Source organism: Podarcis melisellensis, assembly GCF_964234715.1.
Source record: "Podarcis melisellensis genome assembly, chromosome: 1".
NCBI classification, from domain to species: Eukaryota; Metazoa; Chordata; class Lepidosauria; order Squamata; family Lacertidae; genus Podarcis; species Podarcis melisellensis.
The window spans coordinates 95,683,723-95,709,131 of record NC_138528.1 but is presented as its reverse complement, the minus strand read 5'-3'; the positions used below and the strand labels follow the sequence as shown (position 1 = coordinate 95,709,131).

Here is a 25,409-nt window from a genome sequence, read left to right as displayed (position 1 = left end):
CTCAGCTGCTTATCTTGACAGCACAGTCCTAACTGTGTCTATTCAGAATTAAGTCCTATTGAAGTAAATGAGATTTCTGCCAGGTAAGTGAGGCTAGGATTGTAGTCTTGTATAAAAAAAATGAATGAATGGTCATAAAACAGTGGCATGGCCTCAAACCTTAACATGTAGCATTCCTTTACAAGAACAGAACACATAGATCCAATGCATTAAAATAACCCTTTACTTTTTCTAACAGTATATAAACAAACAGCATGACTCTAAGAGTTGAAAGCCAGTGGTACAGAGGGTTTGAGTACAATTCATCCTGTGGCAAAAATGCTGCTGGTATATTCACTATAGTAAATTACCACTTTTTAATCACACTTTTGATGGATGGTAGTTTAAATTTTTGGTCCATCTGTTCTTTAGTAATATATACACAGCAATTTAGACCCACAAGTGAGTTGCATTTTATTATGTGTAGACTACATATAGCTTTAAACAAAGTTTATAACCCACTGATGGTGGCATTACACATTTGATGGTCAGGTTGGTCTAGATGAACAAAGTAAACTTTCACACGAGGCTGCAGAATTCTACAAGTATCACCATATTTGCTGAGTTCTGATATTTTCATTATCACTGTAAACAGGAATGGATTGCTCCCCAACAATCCCATTCCCAGCATCCCTCCGAAGCCCTTTAACACATATATGCAGACGGAGTTTTCCCAAATAAAAGTTTACTCTAAAGTTCTACCTACATCTTATGAGACAGTTGTTTGGCATTAAGCATTGCTCCTCAGTGACTAGTCTGTGAGTATTTTATTACTGATTACTAAATTTATGAAAGGATTATCCTCAGCTCTAGAGTACTGGACATGGAATGACCATTTGAACCACCGGCAGAGATGCATTGTCGGCAGGCTACACAGTGACATCAGAAGAATGTTGTATCAGATGAAAAGGCACCAGCTAGTCGGAAGTCCTCTTTTGTGAGAACACTATACATGCGCTGAGGCAGAGGCTTGGAGTAAGGGGCAGGCCGTGGGACAGTTGTGCGCAAAATAACCTCACGCCCTGCGGGCAGGGGGAAGTCTCCAGCTATTCCGGAACTGAAACGTTTCTCATCCAAAGAGCCAGACCTCTTAAGTTCTTCGTCAAGGGGCATCATTGTGGCAACCTAAAAAAATACAGAAGCCTCACTGTTGATGTGTTTTGTTAGCTCCATAATCATTTTTAAAACCCTTTAAAACGGCAGGATAATTCAAAAATAAGGGCTACATAAACAGATAGTGAGTCTTGGCTTTGAAGAAGTTGCAATATGCAGGCACAGACGGATATGTAAGAGAAGAATGAATGAGTGTGACAATGAAAGCACCATTTGCAGTGGATTTCTAAAGTGAAGAAATGTAGGTTTTTAAGTTTGTGCTTCTACAACACGACTAATGCTGGTAAACAAGTATTAAACACACAGCCTGGGGGCCACACAATTGACAACAACACAGACCACTCTCAGTCAGGTTCATGAAGTGGACCTTGAACTGCTTCAGACTGGTCTCCAAAACAGAAAACATGACATTTGTTAGTTAAAAGTCAAAACAATGTAATGTTGAGGTTCCAGCAAATTATGATTAAAATAACACTACAAGAGCTTTGCTATGAATTCTACAGTGTTTGGGTCTGTATCTAAGGAAACCAGTGTTAATCAGGGCTTGATGTATTTTCACATGACATGACCACCTAATTCGCCCATCTTGCAGTGATCCTTTTTAGCCCTGTTACCTTAGTTTGATAAAGGACATAACTGTGCCTGGGACCTTATACTAGCACAGAACTGTGCTATGACAACTCCCTGTTTCAGGGAGTCCTGCCACTCAAACTGGATGAGAACTATTATAGGTCACAAATGGCCTGTCTTTCTTAGCACCAAGGAAGTAATTGGTTACTAAATGAGTTAAATTTCTTTCATAAAGCATTTCTAAGGTAAAAAATATGACTCCTGCTAAGTGGGTAGAGTTAGTTTACAGCTGCTTCATAACTGAGAAGCATAAATCTGTTCATGCAAGCATTTTATGAGGAAGTATTAATAAAGCAAGAGAAAGTATTAAAGCAGCAAAAACTAAACTGCTTTCTGCAATAAAAGTGGACAAATGTTCCTGCAACAGTTTATGATGCTTAGTCCTTGCCAGCCAAAACACATGCACATCTGAAGAAGCCATAGGCAACAACTAGATTACCAAACAAGGCATGGCTCTGAGGCCTTTAGACTTCAAATACCTTCCAGTTAGACATCCACTTAAAGCTCCAGTTTTTCAATCACAAGTTACTTCACAACCTGGTTTCAAAACTTCTGGCTTCAGAAAATCTTGTTTGAAGTTGGTAAGATGAAGTTATTTTAATGGTTTGACTATGCAAGTGATCAGTAGGAGGCAAATCAAGCAACTGCACTATGCTGCTAGAGCATTCATTTCTATGCACCTACATGAGGTTAGGCAGATGACTAGAAAATTAGGGAAAGATCTAGTTACCTCCTCAGAAGATTCAGTCAGCTGGATAAGGAAGAGAACCAGTGATAAAAGATAAAGAAAGGCAAGTCAGAGATGACTCACATGGGGTCAAGAGAGGTTTCAGAATTGTCTGCTTTAAAAGGCAGAGTGCCCTCCAGGTATATGTTGTAGTCAAGAGAGCTACTGTGATAAACACTCAGAACATGAAACAAACATAGAACACACTGATGCAGAACTGGTACAGATAACATGGTAAATTTAAACAATATTCCAGTCTAATCAATCTCATTTTTACCCATTCAGCAGATGCAACTTTCCATACATGTCCTAATCTAGCAACTGATAGACAAAAGGAGTTCATTCATTTCAACAGAGGCAGTCACTACCCACTTATATTCATCTGAAATGGATGTTTAATGCTGCCATTACAATGAACAGGACAGCCTACAGCTGCAGGAGCTTTTGTGCATCAGAATACATGCAGGGATGTGAATCACTAAACTTGCCTTATTTTTATCATGCATTTTAAAGGGGGGGGGGGAATCAGTCCATCCATTGGTTAAAATGAAATACTACTGGGATTAAGTTTTACCAGTTAATGACCTTGCAGAAATGAATTATTAGCAAGCATTATTTTTAGTGATATTCGTGTTCTAAAAGAACAAGCAGAAGATCACTTCAGCAAGGGGCTTTCCCAGTCCTACCCACGGCAGCCCCTACACTAAACAGCATGGGACGCAACCTTGTGTAATTAAGTGAAAACTTCATCATGTTTTCATTATGAATGCAGAGTTGCATGGGTTTTTTTTCACCAACACAGAAAGTCTGCATGCTTCCTACTCCAATCATATTCTTCCTTAAGTTCTTATCTTCTCACTTGCTATATTTCATCTACTGTGAGCAATTTCCCATGTGCAAGTGCTTCCTCATATTTCTCCTGTCCCAGGAAATACAGAGGTTTATACATGCAATAGACCCTTCTCGCTACAGACTTCTGTGTTCCTACAAAGCCATTCCCTTGAATGGTGGAGGAACTCTCCAAAACAGCATGCAGGGCTGGAGGCAGGCTAGCGGAATGAGCAAGTGCACCCCAATGGAGTTGCAGGTGTGCTGTCTGCCCAAGCAAGGGCTTCTTTGGGTTCAGAGTAGAGAGTACAAGTTCCTTAAATACGCCAACTAGTTCTCTGCGGCCACAAATTATTTGGTTGTTTCAAAACATTCTGTAAACTTCAACCTCTCTCACATTTGCAGCTCATGACCATGTGCAACCAACCCCTCTCCTTTCAGGCCTTCTCTTGCTCCTATTCCACTTCCAATCTTCTCCTAGGCCCTTCAGTAACTCCCTAAAGTCTTCTGCCTACCCAAGTCCTCCCTGAGACCAAACCAGTAATCAATAGCAAAGGACTGAAATATAAACATACATTACAGCATTCCAGAAGCTGCTATTATATCACACAATGAAAAATTAGACCTGGAAAACACTTACTGGTAGCTGTTATGAAATGAAAAGTTCATTTTGTTCTGGCAACCTAAAAACTACTACTTCATTCAATCAATCAATGTGCATTAGTACAAACGGACCTTACGTACATTAATGCACAACAAAACGCCCACAATTGTTTCACAGAACTACCACCCTGGAAGGAACACACTGATCTATAATCTGTGCTTTGTTAAGTATTGCCCATTTTACATATAGCTGAATATTTAATATAGCCATAGTATTCTTATACACGGAGGCACTTTCAAAGCTGAACTGAGAGTAATCTTACATGGCCTAAAGAGATGTTAAAAAGTCCATCTTACCCGCTGTGAATTCACAAAAAGCTTGTGAATTATAGTACCAGCATGTCCTCTTCCAGCACCAATGACTGAGACTTCTGGCTGTTCCAGAAAAGAATTCACAAATCTGGTAGCGAAAGAGAAAGGAAAGGAAAAAGTCAGCAAAATAAACTAGTTTTTCTGTTTTGAAAGAAACAACCATATTTTAAAAATATTTTCAATATTGGTACCACAGCTGAGTGGTGGAAAGGAACTGAGCTCACATATAAAATTCCATGTATCTAGCTTAAGGCCAGTTTATGCATGGATGTACACTGCATGTATTAATTTTCCTGCTCTGGATGACTGGCAATAGAATCAGTTATTCAAATCAAATACACTCTGTGTTGAGATTTCTGCCATAGTTCTGGAAGTCATCCCGATGGACCACGGTTTTGATCTTTTATCTATTTTCCATTACCATGCATAATGTTATCCATAAATACTTAATATTTTTCTTACTGGGAGCAGCCTGTTTCAAGACTGCCCATACTGCAGATATTATACAGAACTTTTGTTTCAAGGGGAGAGGACCAAGGCAGTGGCAGAGAAATTAACAGTGCATAATAGACTATTAAGAGGAGTAAAATTAAAATGTAGCTTTGATAATACATGGTACCATCTAACCAGCTCATGTGTTGCAGCAAAGTGGTCGAATTCTGGCACCCAAATCACAACAGACAGTTTGGATACTATACCACAACAGGACTGGTCTCCAGCTTAACCCTTCCCAACTTTTTATTATTTGTATGTAAATGCTTTCTAGACTAACTTTCCCCTGAATAGTGGGATAGAGAACGTAGGCATAGCTCTTGTTTTGCCTTTATTTTAGTAAAGTTGTTACTCTTGTTTCTCTTGTATGGTTTGTCTAACATGTAACATTAAACTTCATAAAAAATATTACAAGGAAATAAAATACGGTGTTTGAGGGGATATGAACACACTTGACACTGCAGCCCCAGGACCAAGCACTTCCTGCGAAGTCCCTGCTCTCTCACCCACACATTCTTGCTGCCATCCTTCCCCATGATTAATAGTTACGTCAGCAAAACATTAGCCATGGTTTCTGCTCTTCAGAGAACACTCTTAACTTGACACCAGATTGACCTTATAAGAATAACCATTTATGTTGGCGGCTGCTCTGGGTGGCATGTTTCCTTCTTCCAAAATACACACAGGTGTAAATAAACCTGCCATGCTTATACTATCCAAACACCAGAATGCATGAAAAATGCAGCAGATAAGCCTGGAATGGCCTTGCGCTTTGCGGTAACAAACAAAGCAAGAAGAGGGAGTTACTATGAAACATGACTTGCACATGCCTATGAAACAAGGAATTCAAGATTACTCACTTTTCTAGATCTTTGCGTTCATCTTCCTGTTCACATTTCTCTACTCCAAATTTGGCTTTCAGTGACCTTGCCCGAGCAATAGTGGCTTCCACATTCAAAATCTGACTAATAATTTCCTGCGTAAGAGAGAAAGCATTTTCCATTTTGTTATATGACTTACTTTTAAAGACATTCCTTCTCAAACTTAGTTAAGTAAACCCCTTACTTCTAATTTTTTGTCTTCTGGGTTTGGAAACCGGAGGACTTTACTGGAGTGGGTGATTATCTGCTTAATTATCTTCTTTACTGAAGAAATATCTTCCACCGATTCTGTTGTTAAAACATGAAGTATATTGTAATAATAATTCCACCTTCACACAAAGTATACTGCATTTTTAAAACAAGTGTTATTTACCTTCTTCCTTTACCTTGAGTACAGCTGCATGGATGACACAAGGCAGAAGATGCCTTGCAAGATCTGCTGGTTTCTGACCTGCTAAATAGTGCAGCACCTGAAGGTATGGTAACAGGATTACATCATGCCAATAATGTTCTCATTCATATCTGATCATCTTGATTCTGCACAATGAATCTCACCTTCTCTCCAGTATTTTAAAGTACACATATTATGGCAACTAGGGTACTAAAATAAATCTTCTACGTTAATACTTCATGGCCTTCATAAAAATGCCCATAAATTCTGGGGAAACATTTCCGAAAACTTTCCTCTGGTACTTTAGACTAGAGAAACATTTGTTCTTTGGGGAACTACAAGTTCTGTGTCTATCATAGGAGAATTCAGATGATCTGAACATGATTGAACTCAGCAAAAGCAATGACTGTTTAAAGCACAAGAGCAGAAACAAAACTCCACAGCTATGTATTTAATGCATTAACAAACAGCTTTTGGAAGCTACTAAGAGAACATCCCAATAAGTGAGGCTATGGAGAGGTGCTTTCCACTGATCAGGTGCAATTTTTGGATGAGACAGGTGTTGGGGAACAAAGTGGCGAATGCTGGAAGGAAAAGGGAAAGTGTTTGGAACTGATAAAGGGCAGCATGCAGACAGCTGAAAGGGAGCTCTACCACAATTACTGCTAAGTAAAAACTATGAGAGGCTTCATTCCCAAAGCGCTTACAATACCTAAGTGCTACTGATCTCCAAAGTTACTTCAAGTGCCTTTGCTGATTTTGTCTACATGTTTCCACAAACAAAATAACCGTCATTCCAGGGAATTATAATTCCAGAAGGAAACTGCATTATTCAGTCCAACCTTAAATGTGACCTGCATAGTCAGCTGGAGAGATTCAGGAAAGCCAAGACACAAAGTTCCCATGGAAATGGGCAGTGTCTGTGCAGCCTGTCGCAAGTCCTCTTACCTTCTCTGCCTCCCGAGTGTCATCAAAAAGCCGTCTCTGCCTTCTTGCCGGAATCGGCTTCGCCGTCTCCCAGGCTTCAACCCACATATTACTTGGAATCTTCATTCGAGCGCTCAGTTCACCCCTGATGACTACATCCCCCTTTTCATCCACAATTTCCTCTTCAATGTAATCCCGAGGTGAATACCATCTCACAAAATCCTCCAGACAACAACCAGGGTTGGCAGCCTAGGATGCAGTGTGGGTGGAGAAAGCAAAACCAGAACATTTTATTTTTCCCCACATACTTTCCAAGCTGTATATCAGGTGAGAGAAGCACAAGTGACTTAGGGGCACCTACACACTACATTTCAATACTTGCATTTTTTAAAAGATACATATACACCTCCTAAAATTAAAGTTGCCAACTTGTCATAAAAGTCAGACGTGAATTTTTATTATTCAGAATTCCCAGAGCAGCTTCACAAGATCCACTTCTGTTTGAGTTTTGCAATGAGAGGGGAAATGTTATCTCTGGTGACTTAGTAGCTAATCCCACTCTAATTTTTACACTGTGAATACAGAATGTAATTATATTGTAATACCTTAAGTGGCCCTACAAACTAAAACTCAGGTAAAAATACCCAAGAACAAAATGCATTATCACCACTTTCTTATTTAAAATAGACAGAAACGAGATAGGAAGGAACCCGCCCCTACCTCTGAAAAGTCTGGAAGAAAAAGGAATAATTTGCATTGGTGAACAAACATTTATTTACAATACTTTTATACCAACCATCATTATATTTAGAATTCCACCTACCATGATACCTTTTTTGCAACCTGATTTCTCTAGCCTATTTTAAATTGTTGTGCCACATCTAGGAAATTGGAGTGCTTTAATATACAAGATAGATGAGAAGCTGCCCAAGATGTAATGCCCTGGTCATATATGAGGAAGTTGGAAGCTTCTAATATTAAGATATGTTTCACACCTTTTCCTCCCTCATTAATTCAGTAGCTCACAAAAATATTATAAAGCAATCCATACAAATAATTTGGAGGGACAACTTGGACAGAGTTTATAATGGGTAACCTCTTATAGCACAGATCTGTATGCTTATGTTTGAAAAGCAAGCCTAGGCAGAATACTTATGTTGTTATACACCTAGCTCTTAAAGCTACAGAATACAATTTCAGAGAGATCACAAAAATAAAACAAAAACAATGAAAGCACACATTCAAATACCTCAGAAAGCTCAATGTAGTAGTCTTATTCACCATGACATGTACTAAAAGTCCAAAGCTGTGAGCTTCAAAGCCAGTTAATATGTACACTGGATTGACTTCAATAAGACTAAGCTGTCCTCAGCTTGAGTAAATAGGCTTTTGTGATTTAGGGGGAAATCACAATTCCTGCTTTGAAAAGAGTAATTCCAGAAGGTATAAAGTATCTGACCAACTACTTCTATTTCAAAACAAAAACATCAGCTGATTTTCCCTCAAATGACTGACACTGAGTCAAAATGAGTGCATTATCAGAGACAAACACCAGGCAAATTAGAGCAATATAGAAATGAACATTTTAAACTACAGTGAAGGTGATAGTTATACAAAGAACAACCAAGTAAAATGGAAGGAAAGCAATTGTGAAAGAGGTTCCTGGGGGGAAATCCTGTAATTGTGCCCTTTCCGACTGACTGGAGTGTTTACACTAGTATATTCATCACTAAGACAGTCCAATGGAATACAGAATCATGTATCCACCTTGAAAGATTCCATATCAGAAAGCAAACAGGCGCTCTGCATGCGTGCACGAAGATGAGCCCCTTCTGCTGATGTTCCCAGTTTAGCCAATACTTCAGACTGTTCTTCCAGAAGATCCTCGGTCATAGGAGCTGGTTCCTGAAAAGTACAAAGAACAGGCATTTCTTACACGGGGAATTCCATTCAGGCTTGGTATCAACAGAACAACAATCCTTGTGGCTTTATTTATTCAAGGAACTCTTTTTCACAGTCCAAGTTAGGAAACGCTTTAATATGACCACAAACTAAGATCAAACCAGGGTTTGAAGGAGAAAAAGGATGGAGGCAGGACTACTCCAACCTAGATGTACCAATGGTCTGGCTTTAAAAGTCACCTTACTTTTACAGGCGAAACTTGTCACCACTATGCAGGAGAAACAAAATCAACGTAGTAGTGCCATATTTCTTCCTATGTGTAGCTACCTCTAACAGGTATGACAAGTGAAACAAGTTAACAGAAATCAGAAAACCAGAAATAATTCCAGGTCTAACCTGTGTTACTGGAACATAGAGGGGGTCTCCAGGATGAAGCAAAGTCAAATTGCCATGCTGATGTAAACGACCTTCTGGCTTTAATGCCTCTTTTGCAGCCCCTTTCTTCCCACCTTCTTGTCCATTTCCTTTAAGTTCCTCTGTGTCACTTAGGCATTCAAAAAATTCTTCTTCACTGTCACTCCAGGAGTCCCAAGACTTTCCTACTTCTCCTTTTTCCTTATCACCCTCTTTTAAATAGTCTTTACCCACCAAGTCACTTGATTTTCCAATGTCTCCAGAAGAGCGATCAGAATTATTTCCTTTTTTCCCCTCATCCCTTGCTTTCTTTCTTTCAATACAACAATTTAACATCTGGAAATGAAAGCACATTGAAAACTTATTAGGACAGATATGCACACTCTTCCACAGTGGCAATTATTTCCATTAAGCTGTGTAACGCAACTTATGTAAAAACAGCCAAGATTGACACCTGCGCTTGCACAGCACGAAGACACTTCTGTTCACATGTCATCACCCACATACTCAGAGCAGACCCACTGAAATTCATTAACCCAAGTTAGTATTGTCCATTATTAAAGTGGTCCTACTCTTGAGCATGGGACGCAGGTGGCACTGTGGTCTAAACCATAGAGCCTAGGGCTTGCCGATCAGAAGTCGGCAGTTCGAATCCCCGCGACGGGGTGAGCTCCCGTTGCTTGGTCCCTGCTCCTGCCAACCTAGCAGTTTGAAAGCACGTCAAAGTGCAAGTAGATAAATAGGTACCACTCTGGCGGGAAGGTAAACGGCGTTTCTGTGCGCTGCTCTGGTTTGCCAAAAGCGGCTTAGTCATGCTGGCCAATAAAGCAAGATGAGCGCTGCAACCCCAGAGTCGTCCACGACTGGACCTAGCAGTCAGGGATCCCTTTACTTACTCTTGAGCATGACTAACAATGAATAAAACTCAACTCGCTGATTATTTCTGTAACAATCTGATATGCTACCCAACTAATATGGTAATGGTAGGATACATTTTACAATTCTTAACAATTTCTGCAACAATAAAAAAGTACCAGATCCTATTTTATATTTTGTAAAGCATTAAATATCATTATCTTGTATCCTAGACTGATAGATAACTTATTTTGCGATAATTACCTGGAGTTTCTGGTGCAGTAAACAACATCTCAGATCTGGAGCACCACTTGTTAACCTAATATGAAGTTACATCTGTATTATTATTACATAAAAACCATGTTGTAAACTAGTACTTGCAGCAAGATGTACAGTAAAAAATGTAGTTTTCAGAAGGAGCAGCACCAAGGTATAGCAGATTTTAATGAGGGCCCTGGGCCACAATCAAGCATATCTGCTTTAAGACCTGCTTGCAAATACACACAAGAATTCAGGGAAACAAACAACTACTGTATTTGACTTTTAAAAGACATCTGAAGGCTGTAAAGGGAAGTTTTTAATGTGTGGTGTTTTACTGTAATTTTATAATTTGCTGGAAGCAGCCCAGAGTGGCTGGGGCAACCCAGTCAGATGGGTAGCAGTGGCATATATATATATATATATATAATTATTATTATTATTACACCTTTATCAAGCACCTGCCCCTTATGATGAATTGCAACCTAGATGCACTTGGATCCATCAGTTATTTTTTTAAAAATAAACTTTTAAATCTCAAAAGCTATAATACAAATAAAAACCAAAAATAAGTAATTACAAAATATCCAACATTTTTAAAATTAAGTAAATGAAATGAGAAGGATCCATCACAATTAATCAGACTGACCTCCCTGATAGGGTTAATCTAGAATTTAATTCTGAGCTACATGGAAGAAGAATCAACAAAAATGTAAATAGTTCCCCACTATATTTTACACAATCAAGTTAACTGGCTGTAAACAAGAATGCCTCTGAGATGCCAGGAAAATCTGGCTCTCTCATCCTGACAGTGGAAGTTCTAAATTACAGCCTGTATTAATTAAACTGCAACTAAATGATGCTAATAAATACGAATATAATTCACCCTGGGATAAAGAAGTTGTTCTCCCATCTGTAGCGCATTTCCAAGACAAACTCCTGCCAGAGATGTGCAACTCCTTTGACCCCACCATGGTAGAAGTTGATCATACAAAGACAAAGGGCCAGTTTGTAAGTTAAGCTGTCTGAAGGGGCAGATTTGAACTGGATGTAGATGTTCTATACACAGGAAGAAGCAGGGCAAAGACAAAAAAGCATGAAAAAATATTTTGTGTTATTTAAAAAATAAGCAAATTATGTAAGTTTCCTTAATTTATAATACCTGCAGAATTCATCTTACTTATTTGATAACTGTGTTGCCCTTCAGAAAATGTTAATAATGTCTTTAAAAAACAGGATATACACAACTCCAGTCTCTAAAATATAGTTAGAAACAAAGCTAATAAAAACAAAGGTTTGTATATGAAAACTCATCCTTTTATAACTAAAATGGACAGATAACAAAAGCCCCCAAGCAGACCTTTAGGTTGTGTTTTCCTTTTATTAAAAGCCATTCAGATTTGGTAGGTAGATTCAGGTAGGTAGCCATGCTGGTCTGACGCAGTCAAAATATATAAAAAAATTGTCCAGTAGCACCTTAGACACCAACTAAGTTGTTTCTGGGTATAAGCTTTCATACACGAAAGCTTATACCCAGAACAAACTTAGTTGGTCTCTAAGGTGCTACTGGACAATAGATAGATAGATAGATAGATAGATAGATAGATAGATAGATGATAGATAGATAGATTTGGTAAATATTAGTCACGGAAGCAAATTGAACTTACATAGTCTTCATTGTCTGTGGGTGGGAGGCATCCTGCTGAAGGACTAGTTCTGGCTTCAGATCCATCTGCTGATTTGTCAGCAGCATCAGGGAATAAGTACTTGAGGGGGAAAGTACATACTGTCAGTTTTCAAATATGTTGTCTTTGCCATTTCCCACAGCTATTAAGTTCTGCAATAACTCTTTATCATATATCCTAGATACCATTTACTCCTCTACAGAGGGAAGCAAGAACTTTATAAAATGATTTGTACCCCTGCAGTGTGCACTGACACTGGGCAAAGACACTCTTGGCCGCAGGAGAATGCGAATTTAAATATTATAAAGCATCATCATTAAATGCAACAGCACAGCTAGTTTACTTACCAAAAGAATAGTATTGAGGACGTCATTATTTAATGGTGATTCATCTACACCTCTGTGTTTGCGAATCTTTTTCTTTGCTGTGTGAACCATATTTGTCACAGACAGTTTATGGATTGGGACAGGTGCTGGTTCTGTGAGCTTTGACAATGCATGGCTTATGTCAGCATCTACAAAATATCAAGGCCACAGTTACAATTATCAATTTATTTGTCTTTATTTGCATTTACATCATCAGTATCCTTCTCTTTCAGTATGAAACAGCAAAACTACTTTGCTAAATACGAGTGTGCCACCTGCTGCCGAATCCAGAACTAGGCCATGCTGGACTTTTTATGTAACCAAGGCTATGTATCCTCAAACATGCTGCTGCAAAGAAACTGAGCATGCTGCAGAGGGAAGGGGGAGACAAGATGAGGGCTTAAACCTTATACACCATTTAAAATAGACAATGATGGAGGAGGAAGAGGAGGCTTATAAATAAAGAGCTCTGAGGAAAGGTCTTTTTTTTTTTTAACACCGACGTATTTTCAACCCAGCCCCTCACATGAGATGCTATCATTAGTTCTATCAAGACCCTCCTGCTTCAGATAAAATTACAGCTGCTTTCATAGGCACAAAAGCAAAGAAAATTAACTTGACTTTTTACCTTTTCCCTCCTCTTCAAATGCTGATCTTCCAAGAATCTCATCCGTCGATTCTTTCCGACGACACAGTTTGAAAAATTCAGTGACAAAATCACCTACAAAAGGAAATTAAAAAAATTATTTATGCAGTCAGATTTCTGAATATTAGGGTTTTCCCAAAATCACATACCTAAAGCAGAGTCTAATACAGTCTAAGTATATGTAATTTTAGTAAGGAAGGAATGAGAAAAACCTTTTCTTTTTTACATAGCATTGTCACTGCATATAAGCACTGATCTCCCAAGCAAGCCTGAAGGCACATGCAGCAACCTTGCCTGAACTTACTAGTGTTTCGATGCCTAGAGACAATGAATTTCATGCCTAAGCAGAGCTCCCACATGCAAACTCAACACTGAAGATTTAAGTGAATTTACAATCAAGAAAAATATATTTCTACAAGAACTTAGTCAAAACCAATTCCTATCTTCCTGAAGTAATTTTAAAGAATAATAGAAAAAGATAAGCTCTGGATTGCTTACTTAACAAACACTGTGGGTTATCAGCTTTTCTGACCCTTACAGACCACTGAGGGGCTTGAACAGGATCCAAGTCTCTTAAAAAACAAAACAGAATAGGAATGTTTTTATTTCTTCACTCATCAAATCATAAATACCATTGAAGACAGCAACCTCAGAATTTGCATGTCAATCCTCACCAGATTATTACAGAATATCTTTAACACACTTGTCAGTCACTTACTTTGCCTAATTTTGTTATTTTCATCACCTATGATTACAAACGGATTTTTCTGTAAATCTCAATTTTGAATTTTTTCCATACAGATTTTTTTCTAATTCCCATCTCGATCATGATGTGAAACAAACAGGTTTTTTATCAGCTCCACTCAAAACACTGACAATTCTCACATATTATGCACTATTCTTGCAGACTATTACACACAGCATATTGCCCCAAAGTAAACAATGCATACAGCAATTCATATAACGGTATGAAATCATGTATTAATACTTTAAAAATCATGCTGCAGATGGTGCTTGAATCTTTTTAAAGTATTATACACATAACATGTATGCATTGTGTATGTAATATGTGCTTTTTGCATATAATTAGTCACGCTTTAAGAAACAGACAAACCTGACAATGCATGAATGGCTTGCACCAAAGCAGGTGCCCCAAAGCACAGGTGGTCTAATGCAGGCAAGGCTCGATTGGGCTGGAGCTGCCATATTCAGTGTATACATCCATTTAAAACTGACTGCTTCTCCATCTCCATCTATGACTGATTTTTCCAAGGCCATTCTGTGCCTTTTTACATAAAGCCTTTTTACATAAGGCTGCCAGCATGACTCAATAGTTCCTACCTGACATTCAGAAAACATCTTAAGGCAGCCCTGTTTAGGGAAGTTTTTAATGTATGACATTTTAGTGTATTTTTGGTCTTTGTGTAAGCTGCCCAGAGTGGCTGGGCAAACCCAGCCAGATGGGCGGGGTACAAATAAATTATTATTATTATTATTATTATTATTATTATTATTATTATTATTATTCCTCATATCTAATTTTATTGTGTAGTGGCCTTCTTATACATCTGGGCTTTCAATGGGTTTTATTAGTGTCTTCCTGATAGCTCTCTCACCATACAGCAATCGTGTAAGTAAATCATACTGTAGATCCAAGTCCTAACACGAAACTGACACAATTATCCTTGAGTGCTCCAATCATTCGAAGAGCAAAAATAACCACAAATGCAGGAGGAAGAAAATACATCACAGATAAATAGAAATAACACAAATTTTAAAAATCACATGCGTCCAATTAAAATAGTTTGACTCAACCATTCTAACAGCAAGACGGTATGAAAAGTGTTGGAATTAAAATTAAAATGTTAGAACTTGGTTGCGTAGACAGTGCAGTGTCATGGTTAGGGTGTCGGACTAGGTCCTGAGAGAGCAAGATTCAAATCTCCACTCAGTCATGGAGCTCACTGGGTGACCTTGGGCCAGTCACCACCTCTCAGCCAAGCCTACCTCACAGGATTTTTGTGAGAATAAAACATGATAGGAGGTGTGTACACCAATCTTGAGCTCTTGGGAGTAAAGGTGGGATATAAAAGTAATAAAAAGAATAATGTCATAACAGCAGCTTCTTTCTTTCTTAAATTGCCTCTTAAGCAGTAGCTGTATCAAGCTTATGAGAAAATTAGAAAATAATTGTAGTAATAATAATAGTAGTAATAATAATAACATGAGCAAAATTGACTTTCATACTACTACAATAGCTACCATGTTTGCTAAAGCGATATTTAAGTATTTCTCAACTAGACCAGAATTCTAGATTATGTAGTGTTCTGAAAGATGAAGCTCAGATGTTTTGATTACAAAAAGAAAATGAAGTCAAAAATATACTTACGAATAAACATCGTTGTCCACAATTATACCTTCTGTTAGATGAGGCCATGTAGTTGCTAGATGAAGTTCACTGAAAGTAAAAGTGGCACACTTGGAGACAGAATTCGGAAACCACCACACAACCATAGACTACAGTCACAACGCATTGGCTTGGGTTGAACCTAACTCTAAACCGTGGTTTATTGAAGTATGGCTTAGAGTTGTACAAATCCAGTCCAGCAGCTTAACTACGGTTTAAAAATGGTTAAAAATCACTCTTTAACTAGAGCTTGTAATTGACAACCCTCAGGTAATGTTAGCCATAGCTTAGCATTCTGTATGAACTGTAACATCCCCCTTAGTTACAGTTAAGAAGCTATCAGTGCCCAGAAGTTACAGAGCTGAAAGAGCAGTTCTTCCTGGCTTGTGTTTCTTATAATGTGGAAGTACACATAATAAACCAAGATGTAAGCAATAATCTGTCAGATGCCACAAGTTTAACTATGATTAACGTTAACCACAGCTTAATGTTATATGTGAATCTGACCATTTTGCACACAAGTTTTAGTTTAATACACTTATGTCCATTATGAATAGCACATATGTCTTTTTCGTCTTATTTTTTAAATATACAGCTGAGATCCAATATTTTCCTGGTCATTGCTGCATAACTTCACACCTGTCCACAACATATACTGTATCTGTGTGCTTTCTCATTGTCTATTTGCATGCAAACAGAATGTTTATTCGAAGAAATAGCCTTGAAAATTAGGACAGTCCACAAAGCAAATACTTTAGCTCATGGATAGCAATTACATTTGAAGAGCTTTGGTCAATAGCATTACGCTACCGCTCCAGCGGGAAGGTAAACAGCATTTCTGTGCGCTGCTCTGGTTCGCCAGAAGCGGCTTAGTCATGCTGGCCACATGACCCGGAAGCTGTACACCGGCTCCCTCGGCCAATAAAGCGAGATGAGCGCCGCAACCCCAGAGTCGGTCACGACTGGACCTAATGCTCAGGGGTCTCTTTACCTTTACCTGTATCATGTCAGATTACATAAGCAATATTTCTTTTGAGTAAAGTGTTGAAGATTTAGCTTCCCATCACAACAAGATCAATTCCATTTTACTTTAGAAACTAAATATTTGATTATACCAGGTCTTACCTGATGGGATCCTCACAGGCACCAAATGGTAACTTTCCAAACTCGAGGCCTCCAACTTCACCTCCAACCAAAGCATCTATATCTATTGACAGAAAACATGTTTGATCATTACATCAGAATTAAGTAACAAAATTATGCACTGGGTGACATCTAATATGTACACCCAACTTTGCCACAGATTTCCAGTGATTATCAGTTCTACACAAGGAAGCATCATACCTGGTGGTTGTTGAGGCCAGAAATATTGCTGCCAGTCCTGAAGTACGTACGTAAGTCTAATACTTATATTGATTGGAGGTAATGGGGTTAAAGGGCAGCCCTAGGAGACATATGTAAAGAAATACAAAAAGTTAGGACCAAAGCAGATATATCTAGACATCTGCTTTAATCTAAGCAATGTGTCAGAAAGTTTCTATGAGAGATAGATTTTTAATGTTATTAGGAATTTACATCCCACCATTTTATCTGGTGGGAAGATCATTCATCACTATCCTTCCAAAATACCCCTAAGCTCAAAATAAATGGTTTACTATTAAAATGGGTCAGATATAATAAATGTACATGACTGCTGATCTGCTGAATGTATTCGGAAACTCAACAAGTTTTGGCTTCCGAAATATTGCTAGCAGCAGTAATATGGACACAAAAAAATTATAGTCACTTCTCTGTGCTTCATAGCAACCTACTTCTGAAGTTCACCTGAGTTCCAGATGTAGCTTGCAATTATGAAGAGGGTTGACTGCTGTTCAGAAAAGGAAAGATGCACTGCTCATGCAAATATCCCTCTGTGCTCCCTAGGAGCATGGGCTAAAGTGTCTGAAAATCAAAAGTAACAGCTGATAAAGACTGGTTCACCCATGTACTTATGTCCACTTGAGGACAGGTTACTGAGTATGTGAAGTGACTTTGTTGAACAGTGTCCTATGATATGACATCAAATGATACCTGGTGATGTGAAAGTCCTCTCTTTGGTGTTAAATATGCAATGGCCCATTCACACATGCAAGTCAACATACCATGTGGCAATTATTGCATGGATGACAATGCAAATCTGAATCCCATATTAATTGTTTTACACATTTGTCATATCGAAAGAGCATAACTTTAAATACACTACAAAATAAGCACTGAAATATTTCATATTTCACAGGCATAATGAGACAGAATAAAAACTGATTAAGATAAGTACCAATTGCATTTAGTAATGGAGATGACTCCATTAGTTGTCAATGGCACTGTTACTCATTGAAGGAGAAGGAAAAGTCTAATATCAAAATAAGAACAGAGTCCAAGTCTTCCTGATTAAAATGGATTGATTGGCAGACATTTCCCATAAAGTCTTAGCCACAGTAATTCTTTTCAAAAACCTAAAGGCTATACTGTGTTCATATGATATAATACAAACCAAAGCTTTCTCCTGTGGCTGTACCTGCCAAATATCCATTAATCTGTCATAAAATGATGTTTTAATCTGCACAACATATAGGTACAGAGGCAGGATTTTCAGAATTTGCCCACTTTTCTGAAGAAAATAATTCTTGGCACGTGCAAATGCGTACATGCACCCACACAAACTATACTTACAATCTTAGATTTGAAGATGTCCAATAATCCTGATAAGTGAGTATACTGATTAGGGACTTTGCGAAGATGAACCATTTCAAAATCTGTTCTAACTCCAGGACCTTGACACTCTCCGACATACATTCTTCGCCATTTGTGATGAATTTGTACAAATACTGGCACCTGGCTGCAAAATATTCAGAAGAGCTACAAAAGTGTTTTAAGTCGTCTAGAGCCTAGGAAACACAGAGCTGTTAGCCTTTACTATTCACCATGGCAAGTATCAATTCATCCTAAGCTTTTAGCAAACAGCCCAAACTGTGCTTGAGATTTATTATTTTAGAACATATAGCCATATCAAACAACACAAAGTTTTAAACACACAAAGACTATGTAACAGTCTATTCTGTGGAATGTACACATTTGCCCAGTTCACATGCAATCCGTGGTTTCATGCTATGTGCATGAGATGAATGTGCATGATGTGGACCCTTACTTACCAGCCTGTGTTCCCCAATGCAATAGAAATTGAACTAAGAAGGAGGTTACATTTAGATTCACTAAGAACGGCATCATTATTTGCTGCTGGTGCAATGACTACAAATTCACGCAATCCATACCTAGAATAAAAACAATAATGCTTTCAGATAATTACAGATTACAAATATTAAAGCCTATAATAAAATGCACATATATGTCTTTCAATGTTACTCAAGTGTGAAACATCTAATCTCTCTCAAACTGCTTAGTTTATATTCACTAAAAATATGGTTGAAGCAAACTAAGATTAAAGTTTGATGTAGTTTAATGAATAATAAACACTGAGCATATGTCAGAAGCATCAACCTTGTTCAGACATAATACTAAGCTAAGCTTTAGAATTATGTGAATAAACTTGAATGAGCACTACTCTCACTTTTCCCCACACTTCTCCTCCAACACAGCTGCAAGGACTAAATTGGAATCGTTTGCTTCCAGTTTTGCAACTACAGTTATGACTGAACCCTAAACTGCGGTTAACTGAAAAGTCCAAACTTCATAAACTATGGTTTGAAGTCAGCTTGTTTAATTAAACTACAGTTAAGACTAAGTACAGTTTGATTTCAAGTGTAACACCAAACTGTATTTACTTAAAAATAAAAGTGAAAGCTTCCTTGTCAAGGTCACACCACAGGGATGCAAAGAGTTTGAGGTTCACCCAGGCTTGTTCACATATCACTATTCTGTGTACTAGTCAGTACATCATAAATTTTATATGCTGTGACTATAATGTAGCTATACGTAATGTAATGCTTTAAAATAGCAGACATACCATCTCACTAGACAATGAGCTCTGGGAGGAAAATCATTGTTCATGCACAGAAGGTCTTGCATAGCAACTGGAATAATATCTGTAAAGCCATTCAGAATAATGAAAGAGTTCAGATAATACAAACTAAACATCTACGCATCAAATATGCTAATCAATTTAATTATTTCATCCAAGAGAAGATATAGCCAGTCTGGGTCCAAGCCACAGAAGTAAATAATAAAAACAAGAATAAAATTACCAGATACATTATTAAAGCTACCATATGCGATAAGAATAGAAAAACCGAGCAGTCTAATTCAATCCATATTTACTCAAAAGTGTCACTGAGACAAACTCCTAAATGTACATGTTATCATGAATGTGTTACAAAGTACACAAGTAATATTACTTAAGTGGAGTATTGTTTTATCACACCTGTGAGACTTGAACAACAGGAACCAGTCAGTATTTAAAGTAACATTTAGCATCATTCCCTACAGCAGGGGTCAGCAAACTTCTACCAGCAGGCCAGCTCACTGTTCCTCAAATCTTCTGGTGGGCTAGACCACACACGCACGCGCACACACACACACCAGCAGGGGGCTTCTCTCTCTCCCCCACTCCCTCCCCCTGCTTTCCTACCTCCTCCAGTGGCAGTTAGGAGCCGGCAGCGGCACCTCTCGTTTCTGGGAGAGCTTTCCCAGGCGCCAGGCGTGGGGCCAGCAGGCACACCAAGCTCTGGCTGAAGCCCTGCGAAGCACCCGCCAGCCTCTCTGTCTATGGCCGTGATGCTGGCCAATCCGAAGCCTTGCCGCCTGTGTGCTGAGGAAGCCCAGTGCAGCTTCAGATTGGCCAGTGTTGCCGCCCGCCCAGAGGTGTCCACGGCTTCAGATTGGCTGTGGGAGCTTCCTGGAGCCAATCCAAAGCTGAGCCGGGTTTCCCCAGCACACGGGCGGCAAGGCTTTGGATTGGCCAGCGTCACTGCCTGCTCAGAGGTGTCCGCAGCTTCGGATTGGCTGTGGGAGCTTCCTGGAGCCAATCCAAAGCCGATCGCATGCCCATCACGGAAGTCAGTCGCCTAGCCGGTTTAGCGCGGGGACTGGCCGAGCGGGTGGCAAGGTCCTAGGGCAGGGTCCTCGCGCCGGATTAAAGAGCCCCTCGGGCCTTATCCGGCCAGCGGACTTTAGTTTGCTGACCCCCGCCCTAGGGTATTTGAATTGTTTCCTCCAATGAACATTTGTTTTTTTAAAAAGTGATTTCAGAAAGCTTTCTTTTTTCATAAAATATTCTGCTCTTTATTAGAAGCAGTATGCATAGAAGGTAAGATCTTTTAATCTATCTCAACCAACTGGAAAGGAGGATTATATGCCCAAATTCAAATTGCATCACCCTATTATATCAACTTTAAAATATAGTGAAAATTAGACCACTGATATTAGACCACGAAAAAGTGACCAATTCAATAACGCATTATTCATCACAATATTTATAGATTAGTAATAACAAGAGGCAGATGGGGCTCGTCAACCTGGGAAGGTAGCTCATCTAGGAGAAGCAAAACTCTGAACCAAAACCTCTGCTGCCTGGCAGGCTCTCTTGGGGAGAAGAAAAGGCTAAGTAAACCCTACACAAAACTAGAGAAGAGTCGCTAAGACGATTGGATGGCACCTCGTACACCTCCTCCTGGCAATTCCTGCAGTGAAGAAGCCGAACATATTGCTCTGCTTTCCTTAGGACCACATCAGTGAGACAGTAGGGTTCTGTCAGCTGTGCAGCCCAGGATCTCCATACACAGTACCCAGGCTTGCGTCTTGGGGGAGGTCACTTTGATGCTGCTAACACATCAATTTGTTTTCACCCCTGGAGATACACTCCATTATCCATCCCTCCCTCTCTCTCTCTCTCTCTCTCAAGAAAGAGAGATGTATGCCAACAACAACATTCAGTAACAACACAATATAATATAATGCCACAAAATAAAATAGTAAAGATTCAAAAATATTTGGGTGATGGAAAACGTAACTACCTTCTACTTGTTCCTCTTTTGCATCCTTGTCACTGGAGTCTTGCACAAGATAATGATGTGTCACTGAGAATCGGAAATCAGCAAAAGCAATCTCATCGGATTTCTCCTCCCATGTTTCAGTGGTATATACACCCTGAATATCAAATAGGGCAGAAACATTAGTTATGTATGGGCAAAATTATTTGCAATATAACATCATTACACATCTCTGAATGCAATTCCACTATTACAAATAGAAAGTGTTTTAAATAAGTTTCATATAAAGGAATTCTGCAAGGTGTTACTCATATATAAATCCCTGAATAACTTGAGACCAGGATACCTAACAGACCACCTTTTATAGGCCAAATTAACTTTTATGATAACCAAAGGAGCCTCTGCTGGAAACACTGCAACCAGCAGAAGGTCATCCAGAAACCTCTTTCAGAAACAAGCCTTTTCTGTTGTAGCACCAATCCTCTAGTCTGGATGCTTCAAATGTATCCTATAAACTGAGCTTCTTACACAGGATATTTAGATGTTTGCAAGTATTATCCCACTTAGCTACTGACTAGGTGGTTTAAGTAGGAGGTTTATATTTATTGTATCCTGATCTTTATTTGTACTTTATTGTATTTTGATTTTATAAGTTTGTAAACTGCTGGAGGAATTCTGCCAAAATTGTTAAGTTTCTAAATAATGATGTCATAGAATGGGACTAATGGTTTATATTTTCACCGAACAGTTCAAAAGGCAATCTTACCTTTTCCAAAACTTTGCCTGAAGAAATGCCAATAAGTTTCCAGTCATTCAAAACTTCCTCAACTCTGGAAATAAATCTAACAAGGAAAGTTATGATATAGAACTAACGTCATGCAATGCTTATATTATATAACTCATAGCCATAAAAATGAATATTAAAACATAAGGGCCTTAAAACTTTTCATGGCTGATTATTAGCACAATTTAACAGTGGCAGCTTTAGGCTATAATCTTATATCTACTTACCTGCAAGTAAGTACAGTACAATGAATTTAATAGGACTTACTTCCGAGTAGACATTATAGGATTGTGCTGTAAAACAACAGATATTCAGGAGACCATCTCTCTCTCTCTCCCTCTCACACATATATACATACAGACACAAATCAATTTTAGTAGAGCATCACCAGCACATTCACTAGCATATTTTATATCTATATATCTATCCCTCTCTCTCTATATATATATAATTATTATTATTATTTCGTATACAGCAGTTCCCAAGGTAGATCATTTTAGAGCTGGAAGAGCCTTTGGAGATATTCTGGCCCAACCCCTAACAAAATGCAGGAGATACTCTACAATACACTGATAATGAAAACACGTTTTGAACAAATAGAGGAAGGTGCTCCCCAAGAGACCATTTAGGGTTTTTAAAAAGTCAAGGTCAGCATCTTGAATTGAACAAGGAAACAGACTCGCTGCCAATGAAAAAAATCTTAAGAAATGTTTTAAGTTCATGACAGCTAAAACCCATAAGCAAATTCTAAACCAGCTGAAAGTGATTGCAGACATTTTCTGATCAGACTGTTTGACTATTATATTGTCTGTCTGGAATAAACTTCAGTTTATTCACCTTTGTAAAGTCCATTACACATTCATGGCTTTTGTTAAGCGAGGTCAAAGCTCCACTTTCATCTGATGAAAAGGAGAAATGGAGCCAAGTGTCATCAGAAACATTAATGGAACCACTCTCCAAACCTCAAGCCAACTGCACCCAGCATAAAAAGCAATACTGAAATCTGGAGAACCTCAGAGGATAATTCCCATGAAGAGAAACAACAGTCTCCTTACACTACCTGCCTGGAATCCTAAAGCACAAACCTCAGCTTCCAACACAGAATCTTGAAGAATATCAGGGCCAACAGTATCAAAAGCTGCTGAGAGTTCAACAATAAAAGAAGGCACTCTTACCTATCTTTCCCTAATGCAGATAATACAACAGGATGACCATGGCTGTTTACAAGCTAACAGAAACCTAGGTGCTTAGAATCCAAATCCACCTAGATGCTTAGAATTAATCAAGCTCCACACATCAAGGAGAAAACTCTCACACCGAGGTAATTAAGCCGCTGGAAGATTAGTGCGATTCGATCTGCTGCATCTATTTGTGTGTTATGGTCAGGGCTGTGGGCAGGATTACCTTCACCCCTAAATGCCCTGTGCACACACTGGAGGCTGCTCCAATAAATGTGCCAAGCCTCACTTCTTTTAAAGTTGGGGCCAACCATGAGCTGGTTGGCCAGACAGTTGTCACAAGTACCCTCTTCCTTTCCTTTCTGGCCCGCATCCCCAATACATGGGTTGTCAATGCACCCCCCCCCCCATCTCAGATTATTTTACTAGCAATGGAGGTAGTTTCCATTTTATTTTACTTTCTTATATGGGTTTGCCTACATCAATACTTTTTGGTTTAATAAGTCTCTGAGCTAAGTCTGCCTGGAATCTACCTGAAGCACAGTCACACCCAGCACAACCCACAGCTTCCAATGCAAATGATCTTGATCAGATGGTCAGGGCCAACAGGATCAAAAGCTGCTGAGAGATCAACCACCATGCCATCAACCCTTTTATATTTTGGGTTCTTCGTGGATGGGTTTGAAGTTATGCAGTTACCCATTCACCCAGCATGAACCATTTTCAGGCCTAGCTCACTTGCCATAGAAACAAGTAGCAGACAGGAAGGCAGGTTAAAAAAACAAAACCACATTGCTAGGCAAACTTGCCTTTCAGTCCATCTGTGGAACAGATTTGACAACATTCCTGGGGCCAGGGACAGGCTGCAGAAGAGCCCTTTCTGGCAACATGGAATATTATTATGGGGTAGTGGGTTATCGACCCAGCAGCCACCTTTCAGGTGCATTCTCCCTCTCCCCAATTCTTAAGACGTCCCGCCACCCCAAAACAAGAGGGGAGCTCCCTCCAGGTGTTGTCACTGGGAGTCTCCCCCCTGCCTCTTCCTCTCCCCAAATTCGCCCAGAGCAGCTGGACCTTGCACACACACACACACACACACCCTTCTCCTCTACTGTCAAACACACAACCCCAACGCAGCTCCGCAAAGGGCAAAGTAGGAAACGGGACGGGAAGAGACAACTCGAGAAAGAAGGGAGGCAGTTCATTAAAAAAAGGGGGGCCGGCAGCGAAGGAGGGTCCACGAAGGAGGAGGAGGCGGCCCCGCCGCGAAGAGCGATACCTACCTCTCCCACTCGGAGGCGGTGGTGAAATCGGTGATTTCGAACACTTCGGACTCCGGCTGCGGGGGGGAAAGAAGACGAGTGAGGCGCTGAAGGGCGGGTGTGGACGGAGAGGGGTGAAGAGGGGCGACCCGCGGAGCGTCACCCCCCTCTTTGCTTAGAGGCGGCGGGAGGGGGTGGGGAGGGCGCTCCGAAGGAGGACTCACCTCACTGTCGGCCGCCATCTTGAGCCAGCCACCGGCCTGCAGGACGGCGCAGCTTCCTGAAAGGGATGACGGGAGCGAGGAAGAGGCACAATAACAACACACGCACGCGCACAGAGGGGGAGAAGGGAGGAACGTAGGGGAAGAGGCGAGGCGAGGAGAGGCTCCCGGGTGGGCGGAGCTTGCGCGGTGTGACTTATCAGGACGGCCAGCAGCGAGTGGGGTATCCCGAGCGGGGTCTCTTGTCAAAAGAGAAATGAAAAAGGGAGAGGGGTATCTTGCCTAAGGAAAGATATCGGGTCCTCCCCCCCTCGCTGTGGTTCGCCACACCGACTTCAAAGCCGAAGCGCCCTGTTGTTGTGATTCTGGGTCTCCTGAATTTCTCCTGAAATGTTAAGATTTTTACACTGAAGGTTTCATTCTGACTTGGTTTGTTTTAGTTTTGGTA

General features: G+C 39.7%; 1 protein-coding gene across 3 annotated transcripts; it reads right to left on the bottom strand.

The window, feature by feature from the left end:
• Positions 1-205: 205 nt before the first annotated feature.
• On the bottom strand, positions 206-25,096 carry RAB3GAP1 (RAB3 GTPase activating protein catalytic subunit 1). 3 transcript variants are annotated; one of them, XM_081921655.1, is made up of 25 exons: positions 24,965-25,096; positions 24,762-24,817; positions 22,283-22,358; positions 21,541-21,673; positions 19,536-19,614; positions 18,724-18,843; positions 18,245-18,410; positions 16,880-16,979; positions 16,661-16,742; positions 15,518-15,586; positions 13,627-13,700; positions 13,111-13,203; positions 12,465-12,631; positions 12,100-12,198; positions 11,319-11,491; positions 10,439-10,493; positions 9,302-9,655; positions 8,771-8,908; positions 7,025-7,252; positions 6,059-6,155; positions 5,870-5,973; positions 5,665-5,780; positions 4,298-4,400; positions 2,513-2,533; positions 206-1,164 (listed from the first exon to the last, which is right to left on the bottom strand). In XM_081921655.1, the coding sequence occupies exons 1-25, from the start codon at positions 24,980-24,982 to the stop codon at positions 922-924; spliced, it is 2,964 nt and encodes a 987-aa protein (XP_081777781.1). In that variant the 5' UTR covers positions 24,983-25,096; the 3' UTR covers positions 206-921. The 3 variants fall into 3 exon arrangements, 2 of the variants coding, with proteins under 2 accessions (XP_081777781.1, XP_081777782.1); XM_081921656.1 differs by lacking the exon at positions 2,513-2,533; XR_014171027.1 differs by lacking the exons at positions 206-1,164; positions 2,513-2,533; positions 4,298-4,400 and having other exon boundaries at positions 6,072-6,155.
• Positions 25,097-25,409: the final 313 nt, after the last annotated feature.